Source organism: Neopelma chrysocephalum, unplaced genomic scaffold, assembly GCF_003984885.1.
Source record: "Neopelma chrysocephalum unplaced genomic scaffold, ASM398488v2 Primary Assembly neopelma1_77, whole genome shotgun sequence".
Taxonomy (NCBI): domain Eukaryota; kingdom Metazoa; phylum Chordata; class Aves; order Passeriformes; family Pipridae; genus Neopelma; species Neopelma chrysocephalum.
The window spans coordinates 6,333,039-6,358,560 of record NW_020897738.1 but is presented as its reverse complement, the minus strand read 5'-3'; the positions used below and the strand labels follow the sequence as shown (position 1 = coordinate 6,358,560).

Below are 25,522 nucleotides of genomic sequence, written 5' to 3'. Positions count from 1 at the left end.
CACTGGCAGCAGGTTTCTAGGTAAGGTCAAGGTCACAACTTCTTTTGCAGCATAGAGAGCTTAGTGAGAAAGGACTGCAGTAATGCCATTGTAACACAGGCTTCACCCATCCCACCACTTTTTTAAAGTAACTTATGATTTTGATAAAAATCTTTTAATCATGTCACTTGGTGATTTATAACCTTCATTGTGCATAAACTAGGACACTCAAAGTCCTGTGGAAGTGTACTTTTGAATGTCTCAATAGTTTAAGGCTGAAATATCATCTCTTGCTTACCCTACTCAAGGTGGAAAAACCACTCATCTTCTCATCAGTCCTTATGAAATGAATTTTTCTTTGGAATGAATTAGACTATGAGAGTTTCAGAAAGGAAGAGTTAAAATTATGGATTTTGTTTCCTTCCTTGTTATACCAAACCCTCTGACCTGTTTCTTGATTAGTTAAGGGTATTTTTTTTTCAAGCTTTAGCATTTCTGGAGAAATAAAGCTGTTATAGCAAGCCAGAGCAGTGATTTAACAGAGTGCCACAATCACCACAGCTATCCTAATAAAGAATGTTGCAGATTCACATCTTTGGATTGCATTTTAATGAGAAACCCCAAATCCTCCTACTTTTTAACAGAGGAAATATGAGCACGTATGGGAATTCTCCCTGGAAGAATACATCCTAGGAATTTATTTTACAGCAAACAGGACAAGAAAAATCTGAGATGCCCAAATAATGGCAGTTTCAGTGCAGTAAGGCACCACATCTACCACTCTGTGCTATCTGGGGAAGTCAGCACCTGCCCTCCTCCAGTCTTGCCCACTGGGATTTCTCTTCCCCGAGCAGGCAGCTCTACCTATAACACTGCCAAATATCAGCACACTCCCTATGTTGAGATCATCAGTTTAACACTCAGCCTAAAGAGAAAAAATGAGTTTGTCAGCTCGTATCCATTGCATGTGGAGCCATTTTGTCCTCATCACAAAAAACAAGTCCTAGCATCGTCTCCCGAGGAGAGCGTGGCAGCCGTCCAGAGATGGCAGATTATCACCAGCACTTTGAAAATGGTCTGACAGAGCCTTTTTATAATGTTTGTCATGCTACATGCTCAGGATTAATTGTTGCCAAGAGATTATCATCTTCATTCAAATTAAAGATATTAAATTAATACCGTGGAAGTTTCAAGTTCACTGGAAGGTAAAAGTGGATTTGTTATAAAACAGTCACGACTTGCTTTAGGATTACACAAAATGCAGTGGGGGTATATTCACCTCCTGTGTAATCCAGAGCAGGGAAAATTAAGGCAAAAAGCAAAGACATGCTCTGCATCAAGATTTATCAAGAATCCTTCCATGGTTCAAACAGACTAACAACAGCAGTACCACACCAGCTGCCACCAGAAAGACTGAAACCTCATTAAGCGTGCAGGCAGGTTTTAGTTTCCAACCAAATGCTCCAATAAAGCCTTTCCTTTTTTATGTAACACTTCAGACAACTACATTTTTGGTGCTGGAAGGATCTGTCTGAAAGCAAAACAAGATATTCAGAACATGTTTGTATTTAATCACAACTGGGGAAAAAAATAAAACACCGAGCTTTCAACTTTTAAGAGCTGCGTTTATCAGAATTTCAAACAAATTTTCATGATGTTATATCAAGTTATTGTCATCTTAAAATTAACAATGTTAGATCAGTTCAATGCTGTATTTCATGCTTTCAGATCATGAAGCAAAAGGAAAATTAGTAAAGAAGATGCTTTAGCAGTTTACTAACCTCAATCCACAGGTCTTTTACTTCTTTGCTTCATATAATTACTTGCTGGGTAGGGATGAGAGAAGAGGAATAGATGATAAATGCAATTGAATTAAGTAGAAATTTAATTTAATAGGATTTCCCAATCAAATGTCTTCACAAAAGATAACAGTCATTGCCTTAAATCCAAGAAAACATTAATTCCAAGTGCTATCTTTTTTTGTCCCATTGAAAAATGAAGAATATAACTTTGATTGTCTCTAATGCATGAAGTTCACAAGAGAGAATGTGTATGTTCCAAAAATATTGGAACATATGTATCACAAAATGTTGTGATACAAAGTGACAATAGATGTGAAATCATGAGCAATGCCAAGAGACCATAAATCCATCTCAAAAGAGCCAAACTGTTGAAAGCCAAACCATTAACAGGAAACCAAGTCTCTTCAGCTGTAGAAAACCAAGAAGTATATACTGAGGTGGCCAAATGATTTTAACTTTTTTATTCCCAAGGGGTTACCCACCAGCTGACTGAAGAGACAAGTAGGAAGCTGTCAAACACATCTAATTAATTCAAATTAGAGCCTCTTTATAAAAGATGTTATGAATTCACCTCTTGAAGTATGAAGATTGTACCTGGATGGGCACATTGAGCAAAGCTGAGGAATTGGAATTCTGCACTGAGAAACACACTCTGAGGGAAACTGGTACCAGGGATTGGAGCACAGATGTATATGAGCACCTAACACTCACCTGTTTCACTTCCATTTGACAAAGAAAAATGAAGAACCTGAGGCTACACACAACCTTTGCTGCAGGAATGCCTTTGTGCTATTAGTTTTGCTTCATAAAGCCATCCATCCCTGAGAATGTCTGTCTGTACCACCTACAAATACTTGTGTCTGCAAATGATTTAGTGATTCAAAACTTGAAGTTGGAAGTACTTTTTGAATGTCAGTTGAACCTGAAACTCCAGAGGAAAAAACTGATACCTCTTGGGCAGCCCCTACTGTCTTTCTGTTGTTGGCTTTTTTTTTTGAGAGGCTGCTCCGCATTAATACAGAGAGAATAAAGTTCTGCTGTATAACCTGACAATTTGTAATTTTTTTTTAATCTTTGAAACTATAATCTGGAAGTCCCAAAACAAGGAGGAAAGACTGGCTAGCACATTACAAAGTGTATTCCAAAGTGCTTTGGAAATCCAACAGTAACATTCCAAGTCCTTCTGGGTTTGTTACACATATGCAGAAGAAATAAGTCAAAGTACCTACAGATAGAGAGTTGCCTGAATTTCTCTATTTGACTGAATTTAAAGCAAAGCAATCTCACTTTATATTGTTTTCACACAGCTGAGAAATTTGAAAACCTAAAACTAGTTGCTGAAAACTCAGAGCTGCCACAGTGCCTTCCTTCCTCAGGGCTACTCAGAGCCTGCTTTCTTCCAGCTGAAGTGCTCCCAGTTTTTAACTCCCTGTTGTAGCAACCTCGTGTTATTTCCCATCAAAAACAAAATTCTGGCAATACAGCCAAGTGATGCAAGGCCTTTTTAGGCCCCTTGGTACACGGAAACATTGCAAGGAATTGAGTACATACGGTTTTCCATGGATGGAGGTGGCTGCAAATCCCAGAGCTGTGGTCCCAGACGCTTGGCAGGGTCCTATAACCAGGTACACAGAGATGTCTCTTCCAGGGGTTGTGCTGCAAATCCACACCTGGAAAACAGAAATGTGAAAATTTCCCAGTTTGAAGTTTTTAAGACACTTTCCTGATACTGGTCACACATCCTCCTGGTATCCCAGGGATTGTACTCACTGTATCACAAGCTCTGTGCTGGATTTCCAAGCAGTTACAACACAGCCAGTGCCTGAGAAGACTGACCAGAAAAAGCAGCATTGTTTTTTAAATGTGAAATCATACACAATAATTATTCTGGTAAAGCAGTTCATGCCCCCTTAGTATGGTAAAAACGTCCATTCTGGTTGGAAAGAGAAATAATAACGTAATAAAAACACTGCTATGTTTTAAATTCCGGAGAATGCAACTCCCCATGAGAGAGTGCTGAATGCAAACAAACCTTGGTAAACAATGAAAACTGTATAAAAATGCAGTTTAATCTAAATTTTCCTGTAGCTAAATGCTCCATCTCACTACATACCACAAAAGGGAGTAAGAAAACAGAAAAGAGAGAAAAAGACTTGCTCAAAGAGAGAGAAAATATTTTAAGAAGTCATTAAAGCAACAACCTTCCCAAAGAGAATAAATCTGCAAAGCAGCAGCGAAACAAGCTGCCCAGTCTATTTTATCAAAGAGCTGGGCTTTTTTCCTATTGCTTGACAAACAACTGGCATCCAAGCTGCCAATTATTTAAACACGGTGAGACTTTTAACTCCATTTAAGAGGGAAAAATATAGCTGCTGTAAATTCAATGCTGCACAACAATCTACAACAGCTGCCTACGAAATTTACTTTATGTCCTTTTTTATCTGTCTCTACTAGTACTGTTTCATCAATATGTGCAGAGGAAATGGTGCCTCTCTAGTACTGGTAGAAAGTTATTTTTGTCCTAGTCAAAGCATTACAAATAACTTGGAAATAATTAGGTAAATGGTGGATAACATGATTCTGCACTGCCATTTAGGTGGCTCTGCTTCATCACCACTTATGTGCACAATGAAATTTCTCTGCAGCAGACACAGCATTTCAAATTGTTTGTACTGTAAATTCTAATTACTGACCAAAAATTGAAAAGAAATCTGATTGATTAATGTCTCCCATGGCTTAAATACTGTGCTTGCATTCCAAGTGAGCCAGTAGCATGCCAATGACCATTTTAACCATCATGTTACTTACAGTTTAAATTACATCAACACTTTCTCTTCACCTTCCTCTGAACAAGATTTTTGCATTGGGGTTATTAATCTGTGTTGTTCTAGGTAGATAATTTATGAACTCCTATATGAGTAAGTGTGAACTTTACACTAATTTCTCTAATCTGTCTCCAACCTCCACCTACTCTTGATGAAATTTGAGAAAATTAGGACCATGAGTCACTAAAACCACTGATTACAGATCTCAGACTTTTTCAGGGATAAGTAAAAGCCCTGATCCCACTCTTTACAGAATAAAATCAGGTAACTGCCAATAAAGGCACCTTTTGAATACACCAACTATTACAAAAACCCTTCATTGTTAAAGCAGGCTTGGATAAAAATCCACACATCTTTTTATATTCATTTTAGGAAGATTTAAGTTAAAAAATTAAACAGCCTCAGCATACAACAAGGGTGCATAATAAACAAACGTCATTTTACTGAGGTCACAAGCTTTCTGAACACTGTTAATAGGTCTGTGTCAGTAAAACACAAGGTAGTGAATATCTTTTTCAACTGTATGAAAGGTGCTAAATCAGAAAAATGCTGAATTTCTCTACAGGATGCTGGCTGAATGACCAAAAATATCCTCTTTTCTGTAGCTAAGTAGAGAGAACAAGGCACATTACGACACAATGAGGCTACTGCTGACCATTAGTTATTGAGTTCAAAGGGTCAGCTCCTCAGATGGAGGCTCAGACATCTTTCTAAATCATGGAGAGAAAAATCACATCCCTTGTTCAAAAACTGTCCATTACTAACACCCAAGGAAGCAAACATTCTTCTGAGATCACCCTGTTCATAAAGGAAGATCAAAAGAATTTCTCAGCTTAAGATGGTCAGGCAGGTTAGACAGTTGTCATTTTAAAAAGCAGAACCTACTAAAGAAAAAGCAAATTAATTTGTAACAAAACCCAACAGCAAGCAATTAAGGACTCCACAAAAACTAGCTAATGAAAGATGTTTCCTTCTTTATTATTGTGTAATACTTTTCACAGAAACATAGTATTTACAAATATACACATATAGACTGCTGATCATAAAATGTTACTGAGGAATTAGTCAAAAAAAAAAATCAATTTACAAAACCCAAAAACTTTCCAAAGATATTCTGCCTGAAAAAAATTCCATGAAATTTCAAGGAGATGCTTCTGTACAGAAAGATAGGTTTTAGCTCCTCGAGTTCTGGTAAATCAGACGAGTTGTGAACCAAGTGAGCCAAGCTCAGCTGTACATTTGAGATGAGGCAGTTTTTTTTTTCAATTGTTCTTTTTCACACAATTTCTTGACTATCAGTTCAGCAGGTCTCAGGAGGCACTAGTTTGGATGTTTTTGGAAGCTGCAAGCATTGCTCTCACTTTGGCCATAAGATCCTGTAGAAAACAGAAGGAAAATGATCAGTGGGTGCCTGAGCTAAATCATGTGATTGCAAAAACCTGCATGAAAGGGGTAGTTTATGTTCCAGTCACACTGAAAACCTGGATTCCTGATCATCAAATGTTAACAGTCCCTAGGCTAAATGAGTGAAGTAATTTGGGGAAAGTTCCTATGACAGCAACTGAAGTTGGGATTTACTACAATGCTACAAAGTGCTCTGCATAAATATTTAGAGCAGTTTCTGCACAACAAAACACAGAAATCGCATCAACTGAAATGGGAAAAAACCTTTAAAAACCCTCCCGTAATGAACACACAGCTAACCACTGGAGGTTTAAAAAAGTGGAAAAAAAAGAAAAGAAAAAGCGAAAGAGAGATGGTAAGAGGTGAATGTCACAATTACTCCACAACAGAAAGTTTTCTTTGCTTGCTTTGTAAATCTGAACCAAAAATCTACACAGCAGAGGCATTTTCACACATGACAGTGACATATTCTGAATTTGACTATTTGTACCTGAGTGATTTTACTCTGCACTGAAGACACGATTGCTGAAGAGATTTGGCCATCTTTTTCCTGAGAAACTCCCCTAAAAAAATAAAAAAAGGATTAGAAATTTAGAGTAAATGTTTTAAAAATGCATTTCACTCACCACCACCATTTTGGGTTTTATTGTACATCTCTCTCACATGTTAAGTCAACCATTCTCTCATTCAACTAGAAGCCATAAGTCAGAGTCAGAAGAGTCACTCGTACAACTGATCAGGCACATCTGAAGAGCAGCCTGGGAATCTTTTTAAAGGACTGTTCTATATTCTGTAGAAATAATTTAATTATGAATCTCGTGCACGCGTTACAATTCAAACCACTCTATTAAAGTTCTACTTCAAAGAGTTATCCCATTTAGTGCAAGTTTTTCCAATTTCTAACTCAGAATGAGGTTGCAGAATTTTCTGCACTGGTTTTACTGTAAGAGCAGGTCGAGATGTTTATTCCATTAGGCAGTAGAGATCCAAGATGTTCATCAGACTGATGCACACGGTGCTGTGCTCCCTGTGCCTTCTACTTTTGCTATGCACCCACTGCACACACACCAGGTTTGGTCAAAGGACACACTCACAGCCAAGAGGCAGCAGCACTGCAGTGGTGCAGTAACAGGGCACAGTACCTGGAGCGTTCCTGGCTGGATTCCCTACTCTCCACAGGAGAGACACTAGTTGAATGTACAGAATTTTTGTGTGTGGATGGTTTGCCCGGTGACATGGATGGCGAGGGAGACCTGGCTCGGGATTTGGTACGTGATCTAGACCGCCTCTTCTTCTTCTTTTCATGGGGACTTCTGCGAGAAGAAAATATTTTACTGGAGGATATTTAAAGCAATATTACACTGCCTCAGCTGAAGGTACTTTTCACACCTCTGAAAGATGATGTAGCCCTCTTCCTCAGGATATTCTCATGCATTCAGCAAGCATTAGTCTTACCCTTCCCAAATCTTCGTTCGCGAAGCCTGGTAACCCATGAGTCTCACCCCAGTGCTCCACTTCTATAGTTGTGCAAAATAACTGTCTCAGAAGCTCTTCTTAACCTATTACATTAGGGAACTACTAGTTCCTGAGGTTCTCACTTGGAGTGCTGCTTCATGGGTACACAGGAATTACTGGCTAGTATTTGAAAGTTTGGAGAATGACAGCAAAAAGCCTTTCACTGGAGATTTGCAGAATAACTTGGTTAGAGGGAAGTTTCTTCCCAAAAAACATCAGACACTTAGAATGTAATGAGAAATAAGCTTATATTCCTTACAATTTTCCTAGCTCATAAATAAACAAAACATGGAACCATAGCTATGTAAAACATGCACCAGGCAAATCAATGGTTTCTTTGGTTTTGAAAAGAAATTGCTTCTTTCCTTGTGATCCAGCCTGCAATGCAACAAACCACAGGCTCAAAATTATCAACAACCTACTGTATTGCACTCAAACCAACCTGGACCTGGCAACATGTCTCAAGTGCAAAATGTTTGCAACTTGGAAATTAGATGCACAAATATTTGTCACTACAAGAGTTGAAACAAAAGCCTTATGGGCACCTGATGTGTTCATTATTGACAGAAAGGGAACAGAGGTACTCACCTTAGAGGCAATATTAGGCTTGAAGATAATTCAATTAGTAATATATTAAAGACAGAACTATCCAAATTTTTTACCTGGTTATGAACTTATGTCTGTATGATTTACATACCAGTATTGACATTACTATAATTAGAATAACCAGAGTAATGCCTTAATTAGAGTTAGGCAATACCTCATTGTAGGCATCTCTCTCTAGTGTGTACTGCTAGAAGTCTATTCAGAAGAACAGTGTTGAAGCTTCTAGAACATCTTAGAACACTGTAAAACTTTAAGCCATCTTTTAAGTATCACATTATTTGTTCCTTTCTTTTACAAGTAGGAGTGACATAATTCTAAAAATAATTTATGATTTAAAATGCTGAATGGTCAAGCAGGAGACACAGCAACACTGCATTAAAAATAGCACAGGGCTGTGAAAATAATTCTTGTGTGTGTTTATAGGAAGAGAAACATTTTAAGCTTCCATATCTTTTCTGCTTAACCAAATTTGCATGCTGAATTCCACAGAAGCCTCTATTATCTTCACTTGATGAATGTTAAAAACCGAATCACTGAAGTACACTTATGAAGTTTTCAATTATACCTACAACACATCAATTAATTAGAGGCTGTCAGGAGATGGAAAGTTATCTTAAGAAACAATAGGAATTTTTTAATAAAGTTGAAAGTGATCTCTTTGTTTCTTATTCCACAAGAGATATGCAGAAACAATTTAAAGACTAAATGTGTTTTTGGTATTAAAACAGACAATATGCAATGTGCTCTCAAAAAAGGTACCTCGATTCACACTCCACATTCCACTCTGTGTCAGTAAAATAACTGCAAAATGTAAATCAAACTGTTTGCTAAACTGGAGTTGCCCTTATTTTGTTCAGATATGATGTGATGTCAAGAAAGATGACATCACACTTGCACCGTGACCTGTGCAGGTCACACAGCTTGCACAAGCACAGCATGAGAAAATGACCCAACAAGAGGGAAATATGACATTCCAAGCAGAACCTGAGCTCCCATGGCCAGGAGGCAGCAGTGTATCAACATTCAGTGTGGTTGGACATTTGATGTTCACACACATGCAATAACAGGGAAGAAGAATAAGTGCCTCTATTACTGTATTTTCTCCACAGAAGTTTTTTTCTATCAAACTAAACCCCCAGAACACAGAAAGGTAAGTTCTAGCCAGGGAGTCCACAGCACACCAGGCAATGTTTAAGCCTGGCAGGTCCCAGCCCTCTCCAGGCCTGGGCACACTCACTTGGAGCGGGGCCGTTTCCTGCTGTTGCCGGGGCTGTTGCTGATCCGATAGGCCGTGGGAACGCTCCTCTCCTCCCGCCGCCTCTCTGGGCTGTGAGCCCTTCTCCTGGGCGACCTGGATCGGGACCTGAGCAGAGAAGAAACACTCACAAGTTTGCTTTTTGTTAATTATTTCATTACTTCTACCTCAGTGGAATTGTGCTGCCACCAAATGCAAGTATAACACCTTTCAAATGCCTGTTTTATACCAACATGGGGTATTAAGTCTCCAAGACTTGTCAGCTGCATAAAAAAAAATCTCTTGCCCATCCAAGACATTTTAAGATGAGGTCACCCACTGCTTTTCACTCCCAACAGGAAGGTTAAAAAAAAGGAATTATTTTATTGCTATTGTCTGTAATGACAACTTCTGCATTAGTTCTCCTTTAGTCCAGCCACCTTTTGTGGCAACAAAGACCTAGAATAAACCAAAAGGTTGTAATGTGTCAACACTTACTCCTGTTAGTGCAGTTAAACAAACAAGGAAAGCACAAGGAAAATATAAGATGAGAAATTTTGGCACACTGCCATTGGGGGCTGGAAGCTGTTTTCCAGGAAGAAGCAGGTGCCAGAGGCATGGCCACAAAGGGAAAGCAGTGTATGATTCCACATGCATCACGTGCACATACAGGGACTGCTCTGTGGCAGGGCATTCAGATGTGACAAATTTTACAGACAGCAAACTTTCAAGGTGCCTAAACCCAAATAGCTTAGATGCAATTAACAGTATCAATGTAACACAATATATATCATCTTATAGCTGGATAATCAATGTAGTGTATTTAATCTCATTAATGATTAAATAGAGTTAACTGGGTTACATTCTTGTGGTCTCTCCCTCATCAACTCTGTTTTCACCCTTCTTGAATTCCTGTCATATTTCTCCTGCAATTCATCCATCATATTTTTTCACATGCCACCCAACTGCTTTGTTTCCTTCTGAGCTTTGATGTTCAGCCACCCAGTTCTCTATTCCCTATATCAATATGTCTAGTTATTTTGCTCCAGCAACAGCCACAAACTTATTAGCCAAGTTCTCTTCTTGCTGTCATCACATCCCTACATAATATCACCAGGTATTTTACAGACTAGAGTGAAGAAGAATTTATTGCACAAGTTTGCACTATGTAATTAGAAATTAATGATTCATTATATCATTAAAACCACTTTCAAAGACCTGCCACAGTTGATGATATTTATTTATTGTCTTCAAGCTGACTGTACCAATGCTTATGTAATGGAAGAAGTGCAAAGATATTTTAAAGAGATATACAGCAAAAAAGCTTGTTAGCCAATTGATAGCCAAAAGTTTTAAAGAGATAAATAGCCAAACATAAAGAACATAAACAGTATGTTTGAACATAAAGAATATGTTAGGCCTCCAAACCCACCTTGAATGCCTGACAGTTCTATAGGCAGTGGGAAGTGAGTGCTTTGCTTTTGAGTGTGATCTAGACCTGGACTTGGATGATGAATGATACTTGAATGGTGATCGAGATCTCGACCGAGATCTTTTCTTGTGTTTTTTCCTTTTCTTCTCCTTTTCTTCATCCCTGGGAAGGTCTCTGCTTCTGCTTGAAGGCCTTTCTGCTTGTTTAACTTCCAAGGTGGGTAAAGCTCTGACTGCAGTCACAGGACATGGTATACTGTTGACACTCTGAAATCAAAGGTAAACAGAGAACAGCGTTCACTTTGCAAGTCAGTCGTGCTTCATGAGGATTATGTAAAGTGTGCATAAATAAGGCTGACATCTTCAAAAAACATCTATCTAGCAGAATTTAACAGAGGCCTGTACAGTTCCCCAAAGATACATATGCAAGTTGGTATATGCATGCTAAGACTGTCAGCTTAACTAGGACATAGTTCTGAAGTTTTCATTTTTAGTTCTTAGAAGAAACGTGTTCTAAAAAGTGGGTGCTATCAGATATCTTTTAGTCTACTTATCCCCTTTATATAAAAAAGGATGAGCCTGAAAATACAATCAGGAACTTCTGACATTCAAAGTTAAGTTTTCTTTCTGAACTCTGCAAAACAAATGTAAAGGGTTGGGAAGATAACAAAAATTATTAATCTCAAAGACAAAACAGGTCCATGCACAGTTGATGATCAGTGAGTAATTCCAATGCAGGAGATTAAGCAAAACCACACTGAGACATTTTCAAATTATCAGCTTCTACCCCAGAGAGTTCTGCTCAATACCTTGTTTGGAACAATTCAAGTCAGGCATTATAGATATGCTCCTCATTTCAAAGCCTGTCATTCCCCCAGCTGCCCTTTCAAGGCAACTGGAGAAATCAGTTCCCTCTGTCATAATTTCTGCTCCACCTGGTCTGACACTTTCACCGTTTGATACAAGGATACTTTACCATGACTGGAATAAAAAGGAACACATTAAAACCTGAAACAACCAAATTAGAATCAGGTGATCTTTTCCTTTCTTTTTGCCCTTCTCCTACCATGAATATATCAAGGCAATAACCGGCCACATTTGAATAGTCAAAAAGCCAGTTCTGCTTCAGGTTAGAGAGCTGTGACACTTTTCTGTGCTGTAACTAATAACTGCTGTCACAACACTCACAAAACCAGCAATAAAGCAGTACTAAGGCAGTTTGCTTCAAAGATTATAAACATTTTACAGCATGATCATTTGAGTGACTGGTTTACCAGAGGCCCATTTCCAATTTCACATATTCCACATGTAACTGCAGACACCTCCTCTCCAAACTTCAGAGTTTCCTAAGAGGCCACCACTGCTGACTTTTGTTCCTTGACAATGTTATTCATGTCTTTATACAGCACCTGATCCTTTGCTTTGAACACTACTGAATATGTAATAGCCCAGTTTGCCTTGAAGTAGACACCTCTAATAGCTTGAAACAAAGTAGCTGTAGGCAAAGTAGAGTTAAGAGGAAAACAAGAGAGGGAAGAAAACCCCAATGGTTTTCAGTGCCCAAGTTCATTTGGTCGCATAAAACACAAGCTCTCATTAACTTCCTTTTTGGTAGAGGTAGAAATGAGTGACACATTTACCTGTGCCTCATACAGAGAGATTCTCTCAGCAACCTGAACAAAAAAAACCACAATGCCAAGCCCTGCTATGTGTATCCACCAAAAGCATCCAGTGCTGACAGCGTGGGCTCTCCTTGGCTTTCAGGAAGTTGACACTGAGGAGCGACAGCACTGTCCAGATATCCCTGAGAAGCTGCAGGATGGCTGGAGATTCAGACACCACGTTTGGAAAGCCACACAGAAGTAACTTTAGCTACCCCAAGGTGAATATGCAGTTTCTGCAGTGAAATACAACAGGTGACACACAGGGGGAAGTCACCCCCCCTTCACCGTGACAGTTGTCAGGTCACAACACCACAATGCTGCTTCCCTCAGTGGCAACTCTGGCTGCCTTCAAACTAAAAAAGCACCAGCAAAATGACCTGATTCACCATCAGAGCAGAAGAGAGAGCTCAGTGAAAGCACGTCAGCAAGTTGCTAGGCCACAAAGAAAGTTTCTAGTGTATAAATAATGCCGGTGAGTAAAAATATTTGGAAAAAAAATAAACCATCTGGAGCGTCTGGCAAAGTTGTCAGTGGTTTGTATTTTTACTAGTGGAAGATGATCCAGGCAAAATAAGGTAATGGGAACTAAAATTGCAGGCATGAATGCAGAAAAAGGTAATTTTTAAAAAAGGAAAAAATAAAAAAATCACATCAAGCACAGAAGCATTTCCAAAAGGCAGAAACACTCTGCTTTACTGACCAGGCTCTGCCAATTCGCAGCTCAGCTGAAGAGTTTTGGAAAGCACGGAAACAAACTGGTTACCTGATGAATTTTATTATGCATCTCAAGGGATAAGAGACTGACATTTTTTCAGAGCTCTTCTAAGAAGTTAAACTGCAAATGTTCAGATAGCATTCACTGAACCTCACTTGTCTGTCCATTTTGGGCAACAGCACATTTTTTTGGCCATTACTAAATGCTACAGTGACAGACAAATTCACTGGCACAGTTGTTCTTCAGCATTTTATTTGCATGACTGAAGCAAGTCTGACTAAAATAATGCTAAAAGATGATTCAACAACTCTTGTTTAGCAGGAATGGGTTAGGAAAGAGCTCTATAATAAGGAGAATTTATAGCTATATGAGAACAGAAACGAGCACTTCAGTTCATTACAAGTCATTTGCATATTTGCAGTATTCATAAGCCCAGAACATACATTAGTTATTCTGGGGTTACACTACTTAATCAATACACAAAGCCAAAATTAGAAGTGAACCAAAATGTGCTCATTGCAACAGAACAAAACACTAGTAATGTTCAAACAAAACCAACTGGCAAAGAGCACTGTCGATAACATTACTAACACTTCTATAATTGGCTAATATTTCTTTTCCAGTAATTTGAATCCTGTATTAGATCAGAACTGAAAGAGTTAATCAATAATTCTTTTACTTCAGTAAAATGTGAAAAAACTCCAGATTCTTTTCTACCACTGTATCTTTTTTTACTGCAGGTTCCTCAAAGCTTATGGTGAAGTATTCCCTGACTGAGAATTAATAAGCAAATGTCCATCAGAAATGGAGTGCATTATATTCTGATTTATTACTCTGTGCAATAAAGTAAGCAATTACATCTTTTTAGAAGTTTGTCAGTCTCAATAAACTGGCCCAAAATTATTAAACAGAAGAGATAAAAATATTTCCTACAGAACAAATTCAATACTCAAAGACTCAACAGTTCCATCAGGGTTAAGGTGCTGCACTAAAACCCAGCTATTGACAGTACCCTGACCATGGTAAGGTCTTCAAAAGCAGATAAAATTTGGTATCCTCAGTTTTGAAGGGCCAACTGCAAAGAAATTAGTGGCTGTGAATCAGTTTGCTATATGGATCAATATGCCTTTGTATCTTGAGTGCTTTGAAGACTAAAAATCAACACATAAACATTCTTAACTCCTCATCTATCTTAATTAAAATGGCAGATCCTGATATTTACCTTTTTTCTCCCTGTTAAATTATGATTAAAGAATTTATACTGTGAGGAATTACAACTCTCATGCAGTTGTTGGTAGTAGGGTTATTGCAATAAAAAAGATCTTCCAAATGCCATCAAGTTATCCACCCCCCAAATGCCAAATTAGTATGTGACATTTTATGTTTTTCCTTTATCTTGCTTTTTCAAAAGGACAGACAGATTTACAAGCAAACAAACCCATCCTACCCTCTCATGCTAAACAGAAGATATAGATACCTATAAACTCTGAAAAAAAAAGTAAAGAAGTTAATGACTCTGAAATATTCTAAAGCATCTTTTCTTTAACTACTTATTGGATGGTTTTCATTAGACAATCACATTTTGCTCAAAAATTAACATAAAGAAAATAGGCAAACACAGAATGGTGTTTACATTATTTTTCCAAAAAGAGGAATGCAGCAGTATCTGCAGTCCACTGCTAAAAAAGTAGGATCAACTACAGCAATCAGTGTGAAAGACATGCACTGTCTGCAGTGGTTGATTACCCTGTTATGCTTGACAAAACTAGAAGAGCATCTCATTTTTAAACATGGCACACTTCTATTTCACTTGTAAACAGACTATTTTCCACAGGAAAAAAAAGAATTGTTACATACAGGACAAAAGTAAGGACAAGCCATCTAAAGAAACAAATGATAAAACAGGGCTTCAAAACAGAGAAGATGAAAGAGCCAAAAGAAGGAAAAGTTTTGCTTTGTGCCACAGAATCTTTATATTCAGAGCCACGACAACAGATGACATTTGGGACAAGCCATTAAAATAATGTCACTTCCAAATCATGTGCTTTGCCTGGTTTTGCAGCGTTATGACTGTGGATTTCTCTTCTTGTTTAAATTGGACACCAAGGTTTATACAAGTAACAGTTTGGGTATAACCAACTGTCTTTTACATGCCTATCAAAGCACTGTCAGCCCTAAAACATTTCTGACATAGGATAAAATATGAGAGATTAGCAGAATAATCCATACCAAGGCCTACTACCAAGGATATACAAATATAATCTCAGTTTTTAAAATTTCAATTCTTTTTAATAATTTTGAATAATATTTGCATTTCAGATTATGAAACACCTTCCTTTATTTGTTTTTAAGCGAAAAAAGCAGTTCAATGCAGCACTACTACAAAGGATATACAAATATAATATCAGTTTTTAAAATTTCAATTCTTTTTAATAATTTTGAATAATATTTGCATTTAAGATTATGAAACACCTTCATTTGTTTTTAAATGAAAAAAGCAGTTCAATGCAGCACTCCAGATAACCTGGAGTGGCAGATCCTGATATTTACCTTTTTTCTCCCTCTTAAATTATGATTAAAGAATTTATACTATGAGGAATTACAACTCTCATGCACTTTTTGGTTATTGCAATAAAAAAGAATTTCCAAATGCCATCAAGATAATCTGGAGTGCTCCAGCTTGGCATGTCTAGAACTGCAGTTGTTGAAACTACAGGCTGCTCCTGTTGTAGGACAAGGAACTTGCTCTTGCTGCAGAATGACAGCAGCTCCTCTTTAGTGACACTGACAGATGTGGCACTTGGTGTGATTTGCTTGTTCCAGAAGAGTGTACCTGAATTAAACATGTAAACACGAGAAGGGAAATGTCACCCGGGCACTGTTTCCCCACGTCCTGAAAAAGGGCACAGACTTCACCAAGCACAAGGTCACTGGGAGCTGCTCAGCTGTGGGAACTGAGCTCAGCTCCACGTTTTCCAACTACTGGTTTGAGAAAATATTCTGCACCACTGTACTGTTGTAATAATGCATGCAAGAACAGTGAGGAGCCATTTGTGAAAAGCTGTGCTGCTTCACTGCTCCAGCTCATTTTTCAGCCTTTTTGTTTCTTTCTCTTGCTTCATTTCACTTAAAGAAAAACAGGAAACCATATAAAAGAAATAATTCAGCTATGGAAAACGTAGAGCTGACTATTTTTAAGATTCAGCTGAAGCCAAACCAGCTTAAAAGTGCTCTGTTCTACGGTATTGACTGTCCTTTACCTGCAGTTAGAAGAATCAATTTGATTCAAAGATATAATGTATACTCAGTACCAGCCTTTCTTTCATGAAATACAAGGTATCAGGAAAATCCAAGAGAGGTCACAAAAGCTTTGCACATTTAATGCATTTCTGCACAGTGTGATAAAGGGATTCTCAGCACAAATGTACACTGTGTGTACACATAAAGAGCATTACTAGTTTTTATACAGCTATTAGGCTGGGGCAATGTCATGGAAAAAATGCACCTCCCATGGACATTCTCAACTCCCCTTCACTCTTTATTATACATCCCAGTCATTACTCAGCTTCTGAGAGACATTTTAAGCTACAAAAATCACACCACTACATTAACTCGAAGACCAGTGCATATCAATCTTTTGTCTCCTAGACTCCTCATTGGATGTTCCTTCCCCCAAAACAGGAGAGGAAATACAATAAGTGACACCTTCGGTGGATGCAAATATTTAATTTTTTCCTTTGTTTTCAGACTAATTAATTTTCTGATTTCATTTCCCCAACTAGTTCCACTGGCCAAACTACAAAACTAATTTTACATGTCTTTCTCTCTTTCCTTTTTACCATACTTCCTTTTTATTACAGTCACTGCAGTCACCCTCTTGTTACTTTTGTAATGAGTGTTTTCAAATGCATCTTGTTTCTGAAACACAACTGAAAAAGCTTAAAAAAACCAAACCAGTGGTATGTATTTATTTACAAGTCAATTTAGACATCACGATGCAGCTTTCTGGATTCTCAGGGTATATAAAACACAGGTTAACAAGTCTGCAACATGATTTCACTCATCTTTCACCAACACAATTTCTTAACTCAAATGGGCTGTTACAAATAGGCAAAAGCAGGCAAGGGGAGAAAAAGGCAGATTATTTGGAATGAATGGAGATGGAAACTTTTCCAAATATGGCAAATGGAACAACAGCTTGAAAAACATTCACGTTCCAAAATAAGCTTTTAGATGCAAAAATCTATAAGCATATATCTACATAAGTGTGCCACTAAGCAAACCATACTTAGCAGGAATATTACTTCCAAAGACATGATGGCATTTTAGACTGTTTATTAAAACAGTACTAGCATTCCCAATGCAACAGCCAATTTTATTTTTAAAAAGCAAGGTCATATCAGAAACATTTAAATATATAACTGAAATTCTAAATAAGCCCTTTAATAAAGAAAGCACCTCCAAACCATTTCTATTGGTAAGAAGCAGTGAAACAGGTTATTTTAAAATTATCAACTACACTGGAATTTTCTGTGTAAGAAAAAACAGATGCCTTCTCTGAAACTGTACATATTGAGGGAGATGGAAAAAGAAGTTTCTAGAAAATCAGCTTACTGAGAAGTGGGATAGGGAGTGTTTTTTTGTTGAGAAGTTCACTTGCTTTTCAGTAAGTTCAGCTTAGAACTTCAGTAAGTTCAGATGTGAGCAAGAACATTCATCTCCTCTTCTGAAAAAGAGTCAGCTGTCACTGGTTATTTCAGGCATTCTCTTAAAGAAAAATATCAAAAGAACCTGAGCTTAGAAATATCTGTCCTTGACAAATTCCCTTGAGAAGGAGAGCAGAACTGCAAGTCTGGGGAGTTTTGCATTGTCATTGTCTCTTTGCATTCAGCCTTCAATATATAACTGAGAAGAAGAACTGAACACCTGTGGCAGGGAAAATTGGTCAGTGGTAGCAATGAGAAACCCAAAGCAGATCTCTTTTGGGATGTGACCACACAATTCTTACATCTGCTACTCTGTGCTGTTAAGGATCAGCTAAACTGCAGGTATGACCCTTTCAGTTGTTCTCTTGGAAGTGTTTTCATGGTTAATCCATGATTTATTTGGGAAAAAAAATAAAATTGAGAACTGGGCAATTAATTATTTGTTAGGTACTGGAATTCTTTCTGTGGGAAAGAAAATGATGGAAAGCCATGCCATTCATTCTTGTAACCAGTCTGTCACAATCAATATCTAAAGTTTTCTATCTGTATCCAGAGATGACATTTGGCTTGATTAGTGCAACTGGATTCTTTGTTTTACTGCCTTTCCTGGAAGCAATGTAATTCCAAAGCCAAGAAACTGAGGTTCTACTTCCCAACAATGTTTGTATTTGCAACATGCATCAAACTCACCAATATACACATTAAATAAGCATCAAGACTGATATCCCAACGCTCTTGAAAGGTGAGCACTCCAACAGATGGACCACTAGTACAGAGTTAAAATGTGGAAGATCCTTTTCCTTTCTGTACCTGGCTAACTGACCTCAGAATTTGTGCAGCACATTTCTCTACCAGTTCTTTAATGACAGATGAGAGACATATGTAAGATAACTGAAAAAGATTAACAGTGTTTAAAATTCAAATTTCTCCCCATTTAGAAACCCTTCCATCTCTTCAGTCAAATCCATAACACGCTGTCAGATTCACACACTCCAGAGTTAAGTTTTCTGCCAGCTTTTTATGGAAAAGAGAAATTTATTTCCTGCTTACCTCGTTACTGAAGGAATTCTCTTCCATTTTCTCAGTTTCTGCCTCTGCCAGAGGGTTTTTCAGGGTCTGCAGGAACAGGGCAGCTTTCCTTTTGCGCTCTGCTTGTAGCTGCTTCTCCTTGGATTCTTTGGAGGCCTGTGCAAGCTTCTCCCTTGCAGCAGCTGCTAATCTGTCCTCTAGTTTCTGCTTTGCTAAGAAAGACAATTAAGCACAGAGTAATTCTGGGGGAACTCAGCTTTCCTTGAAACAAAAACACACAAAAATCACACACCAGCAAACAGCCTCTCCAGCCATTCTCAACCCTTTCTAATACATCCATTCAATGATAGGATAAGGATATATCAGATTGAAATTAGGAAATTCCAAGCATCTTAATCACAGATATATCATTTGCTTGACGAAAAGCAGTACAGGGGAAGCAAAAACTTTTAAACTTAAAAAAATCCCAAATGACAGGCCCTGGGCAGGAATGGGGGCAATTTGATTCTTTTAAAACATCTTTTCATTCAAATTCACACAGCATACCCTTCTGTCCTTTCCTAGTAACAAGAAAAACCCACAGGAAGACTTAATGGCATTGCATTATAAGGGTAACAAAACATCAACTAGATGATATTAGTCTATATGGGAGTGCTATATAACTGAAAAATAGCTTGAAGCAATTTGTTGTTCTCTGAAGAAAATGAGAAACAGATATGCCTTTGCTTGGTTCTGTTAATGCAATCTGGGAACCAAAAGGTTAGTGTTTTACTGAAGGTTGTAATGGAAAACCAAAAAAAAATTCAGAAAGATCAGGCATTAGGGCAAAGCACTTGACAGCAGTCCATTAAAAGTTTGAGTTTAGCTGAGCAACCAATGAAGATTCAATTCTTAACAACAAGAAGCAAACTCTGGTAAAAGAAAAGAATTCTGATTCCTGTTAACATGACAGAGAAAAGATTCAACACACTACAATGCCACACGTTCACATGACAGTTTTGCAGTTTCCCTGAAGGACTCAAAGCTTCATTTAGTTTTCAGTGCCACATGCAGTACCTTGTTTAGCTTCCAACTCCTCCTGTGTAAGTTGAGGTTTTTTCTCTTCTGGAGCAGCACAAGGTGTGGTAACTGCTGGGGTATGGTTTGAAGCACTGTTGGCATTCTCTTGGCCTTCCTTTCCCTCCTCCTCCTCCTCATCACTGTCATCATCTAATTTCACACGGTTTTTCTCCAAAGGAAGAAGGTCGTTTTCTTTGGCCTTGATTGCAAAGCTTATTGGAGCAAACGATGCTGTGAATGAATGGGGGAGATTTCACACATCATTAGGCAACACAATAGTTTGGGTTTTTTTTGAACAAATTTGTTTTTAAATAAATGGAAATTTCGTTTGTCGTGTAAAGACCTGAAAAAAAATTACAGCATTAATTTCTAACCCATTTATCCAAAATGAGACTTCAATGAATAAAGAATGGAATTTCTCACACATTTCAAGCAAAGCAACCTACTACCATATGGTCTGCTGCAATGTGTATCTTCCTCAGGATGCCTTATGCATATATATCCTATAAGATTTACATATAGTAATTAAATTACATACCAAGGTTTATAAAATACATGCTTTGATTCTGGTAATTCTGGGTTCAGGAAATATGCTCAGAAACAGAGAACTCAAGCATTCCAAGAGAAGTGATAACAGTGGTCTTCCAACTTTTTCATGTGACAAAACAAATCCTGAAACGGGATTTTTACTTCCTCAGAGGCAGAAGAAAAATCTAGTGCCAATGTTCTGTCTGTCTTGCAGCCAAGTACTGTATTTAGGTTACAATAAAGTGGTATTTGTACCATATTAAAGGAAATGAAAATAAATATTTACAGGAATTGTCATGAAATGACTCACTGGTTATATTCCATCATCCGAATTTGAGCAGATTACTGTTATGAAAGCACAGGCTCCAGTTTGCCATTTATTAATAACACAACAAGAAACAATACCATTTTCTCGTGAACATTGTGTTCCCTTAACAAAGCACCTCTGAAGACAGGGAGGATTGCTCCTTCCCCAGGGAAGAAAGGGCAGAGTAAGGACAGTGAGGCAACCACAGCAAAGAGCCTGGAGCCTGCAGGCCCTGGAGGGAATGGGAGTGCAGTGAGAAGCAGGAAGAGAGAAGAATTCCAAGGGACCACAGGATGTAGATAAACTTATGAGCAACTAAGTGAGGTGGCAGGAAGGCAGCTTCCATCCATGGAAATACAGGTCAAGAGTGTTTTTTCTGTTTCTTTTTTTTTTTCTCCAATGGCTTTCAGTTCTAGTTAAAAAAATTTAAATTTCTAGTTTTTACTGCAGAAAAGGAGAATTTTTAAGGTATCTTTTCCTGATAGGCCAGGAAATCAGTTCCCAGATATAAATAATCTCCACTCAGGGCACTAAGAGTGTGTTAGCTGACTTTGTTTGACTGGCTTCCAGAAAGATCTTCCCATTCTGTCCCCCTGCTGCTACGACTACAAGAGGAAAAACATTCCACTCAAGACATGAAAAGGGGTCTTTTTTTCCAGCATGACTAATGTCCAACACAGGAAGACTGAGCAACAAGCCTAAAGTACTTCCTCCATACGTATGCTTTCAAATCAGACCACTGCTTTTATTCAGAACAAATAACTTCTGTCTTGCACAGAGCTTGTAACTGTCAAGTTCAAAATGACGAAAAATAAGATTCTGCTGGGGTCAGTGATGAAAGCCTTCAACTTAGCACAAAACCAAAGTAAAACCATTTATTCTGTCAGCCCATAAATACCTGATAGTCTGATAAGAAAGAAATATGAAAGCAATCAAATTACTTATTTTGATGCCTTCAGTGCAAATGTATTTTTCACATGATGAAATTCTTTTCCTTCCTTTCCCCCGCCTCTCTCCCACCTTCTTTTTTTTCCTTGTGTGTATGTTAACAAATACTTTCATGCCCAATAAATCACCTTAACATACCTTTCACCAGTTTGCCATCACTGACAGCTTTAGGAGGAGGAACATCCTTTTTAGTTCCTGGAACTCCTTTAGAGCTTGGCTCAGATGCATCTTCAGGTGCATGTTCATCTGCAAACTGAGTCTCGCTTGGGGTATCGCTGGCAGCGTCTGCTGGAACATCTTCAGAGGAAGAGACTCCCTTTTCAAAAGAAATGTGCAGAATTACTAACTGGCTGGTTATGAAATAATTAATGCAGCGTCTGTGGAGCTGCAGTTTTGCCAGCCATTTCAAAAATCACATTATCAGCTAATCACATAACAGCTATTTTTATATCACTGAGCACTCATGACCGTAAGTCTGCCTCATGTAAACCCACTGTGGGCTGTAAAACCTACAGACCTACTGTAAGAACATGTTATTTTACAGCAAAGAAAATGTTCTTCAGCTGATATACTTTTGCCAAAAAACACTTTAAAAACTATATTTTTAAAATTAGACCCTAAAAACATATGCTTTTTTTCCCCAAGTATATTCTTTAAGGTCTTGACCTTCAGGGTCCCAGACCAAACCCATTAACGTTGATTCCCAGGGACAAAACACAAGCTTATAACACGTTTTTCCTAACGTACAATTGCATGATAACTTCTTCAACAGAATCAAGTTTTACAGGGGTCAACAGAGGTTGATTTGTTCCAACATCTTGCTGAAGAACACTGGGTCTAGCAATGTTTTTGATACAGTACAGATGTGCTGAGATTTCTCAAGGGAGTAAAGAATTCCTGGTTGTGCTATTACATGACTGAATCATTCAGGACCATCTCTGAACTCACAGTATAAAAATTTCAAGATGGATATTACAGAACATTCAAAATATTTACATGGTGAGTCAGGTGATGACATTAAGTAATTTAACATTGAAATGTGCCTCTCAATAAAGAGTTTGGTTGCATTCCACTGGCTGTTGTTAAGTATGTTTGATGTTGAAATTGAGGCACTGAACAGATCTCCCCTGCAGCCATTCCCTGACCAACAGAACTAATTTCTGAAAATCCTCAAAGGGGAAAAACACAGTGAAATCAAAGACTTCATCGTGTATTTACTGAGGCCAGTAGCACAATTTCTTATTAACTTTAATGGCCAAAAGGAGGAGCATCAATTGCATTAGTTGTCTATACATGTATTACTAAAGCATAAAGATAATATTGAAATCATTATTTAAAAAAAATGAAGAGAATGGCATTATCTACAAAGCCATGCAGTACAAAAATATGCATTGCTACACTTGACCTCGAGGGACTTAAGTCAGCTTCTGTTGCTTCTGAGCTGTACTCATTTAAAATGAATCCTTTATTATTATGCTTTGGTTAGTGTACAATTTCCCCCCAAATAAGTGTTAATAAGTCCCTATTAATTATCTAAGTATTAAGAATTCAACCCACTGGTTTGCAAATAAGACATTCTAGAATAACAGTCAACATTGTGGCACAGGACAATTTTGCTTGCAATTTATCAGCTGAGTAAGATAATATTTACCACAGCTTATCTTTAAAAACAGTATTTTCACAACGTTTTTCACTATTACAACAAAACATCAGACACAAGTGTTTCAAACAGCAATGAGTATTGAATTTCTTCATTTTCCACAAAGCAATTCCGAGGAGTTTACCCACAGGCCTACCTTCTTCAGTTTAAGGCTCCCCAATCTAAGCCTTGAGATGACAAATGACATAGGGCCTAAAAAAAAAATAGCTCTTTCCCATGAAAAGTTAACATCAGATAATGTAGTTCTGATACTATTTGCAATTTTCTTTTCAGTAAGAGAACAATCTACTTAGCTAGCACGAGAATAGTTAAAAGACATGGATGCCAAGGCTGGCTATCACCTTCTAATAACATGGACTAGGAGAAGCAAAGCAAGTAGGAAACTCATGTGAGATTCTGAAGCTCCAGCATTGTTGCAGTCATGACAGGACTCTTAACAACACTTCCTCAGAAAAAAAGCATGTCAGAAAACTAGTCCAGCCTCTGTGCTACTGCTGTACAAAGAACCACGAGGCACATGAGAAGGCGTGGGTGTTAAAAGCCAGACCTCCCCTTTCTGACAGCACAACGCTGCTCACAATCCTACAGAGCTCTGAACCTCCACAAAGCACACATTCCCTCAGACAGAAAGCCCAAAGATTTTCAGGCTGTCATTTTATATTGCAACCAGAGTGAAGTGGTTTATACTGAAAAAGAATTAAGCACCACATCACCTCACATATCCTTATATGCCATACAAAACTAAAAAACAACAAAAAAAGCATTCACATCCTTTGCTGAACAATTTCTCCATAATTCCGTGTTTCATTTTTAAAATGTCTCATGGTAACACAACAGATAAACCAGCCCTTTTCTCACTTTCACTGCATTTTTAGTAGAAGTATATACAAACACACATGTACCTGGCAGTTGTCACTGCTCTCTTTTTGAAGGAAGAACTGTTTTTTAAATTCATAATAAGCATTATACTGGTGCCATGGTTGCAGGAACTCAAACCTGTGAAAAGAAAACTGATTATCTGAAAATGCACATGAACATAGTGAATACCAACAATTCTTTGCCATCTAATTTTCTCTAGCAAATGAAACATTATTTGATGTTTGGAAGGACTCTTATTTATGCCTAAACTTCAGAGGATACATATTCAGAGCATGCTTACTAGAGACATTTTCAATAGGCTGTTTTTTTTGAGAATTTGGGCAATAATGCTTTGGCCTTACTTTTAAGTAGGTCCCTGAATTTCAAATTAAAAAAAAAAGACAGTACTTGTCTACTTGAAACCCACATGCCCTGGTAATATATTTAAAAACAAAACTGTCAACTTTTAAAACACAAGTTTAAATAACATTTTCTCTTACCTGAGATCATTCTTGGCACGAACACTGGTTTCAAATTTTACCCCATTCCTAGCAACATACTCAGCCAGCTTATCAATGACAGGTTGGATATCTGGAGGTGGAGGTATAATGGCAACCACGGGAGCAATTGTGCTGAAAACATCAAGAGTAAATGGTTTTTATAAATAGAACATAAATATCTTTCAGACTCTTGCTTTAACAACAACAAAAAAGCACACGGAGGTTTGTTCTCTGTACGCATTTAAACTTGATTCAGCAACAGAACACTCCATATACTAAATATTCCATATTGAAGTGCAGGAAGACCCCTCCAAACAATGAACAAATCTGCACAAGGTACCTTGTAGATGTTGTGGTGGAAGTCAAGCCACTGCTGCTGTCACTGGTGTCTGGGGGAGGTGGAGGTGTGGTGCCAGGGGGGGGAGGCACTGTTGCTACCCCTGTAGTGCTGGACACAGTCACCCCTGCGGGCAAGGTGCTGTAGTAGGTGGCAACATCTATTCCTGGAGGTGGAGGTGCCAGGCAATAGGTGCCATCAGGGAGCATGTAGTAGCTGTAATACATGGCTGCCACCGTGGCTACGAAAAGACAGATTTAAGAACAATGTTCTGATTAGAAGAAAAACACCCAGTTAGGAAAAAAGTTATTGCATCAGTACGTTGAAAATGCAGATTCACACCACACACTAAGAAATGGTGTGTAAAAAAACAAACAAAGAAATAGAAGGCAGCTCATGTTTATGCACTTAGGTT

At 38.0% G+C, this 25,522-nt stretch overlaps 1 protein-coding gene across 4 annotated transcripts in view; it reads right to left on the bottom strand.

Moving 5' to 3' along the window:
• Positions 1-5,556: 5,556 nt before the first annotated feature.
• SFSWAP (splicing factor SWAP) overlaps positions 5,557-25,522 on the bottom strand; it is a 30,818-nt gene continuing 10,852 nt past the window's right edge. For all 4 annotated transcript variants that reach the window (XM_027689335.1, XM_027689336.1, XM_027689339.1 and 1 more), the window contains 11 exons: positions 25,111-25,348; positions 24,771-24,902; positions 24,315-24,408; positions 21,891-22,068; positions 19,967-20,200; positions 18,932-19,122; positions 10,798-11,063; positions 9,369-9,494; positions 7,153-7,323; positions 6,501-6,573; positions 5,557-5,982 (listed from right to left, as the gene is read on the bottom strand). In XM_027689335.1, coding sequence (XP_027545136.1) covers positions 5,917-5,982; positions 6,501-6,573; positions 7,153-7,323; positions 9,369-9,494; positions 10,798-11,063; positions 18,932-19,122; positions 19,967-20,200; positions 21,891-22,068; positions 24,315-24,408; positions 24,771-24,902; positions 25,111-25,348 — 1,769 coding nt within the window. In that variant the 3' untranslated portion in view covers positions 5,557-5,916. The remainder of the gene's footprint in view (positions 5,983-6,500; positions 6,574-7,152; positions 7,324-9,368; positions 9,495-10,797; positions 11,064-18,931; positions 19,123-19,966; positions 20,201-21,890; positions 22,069-24,314; positions 24,409-24,770; positions 24,903-25,110; positions 25,349-25,522) is intronic.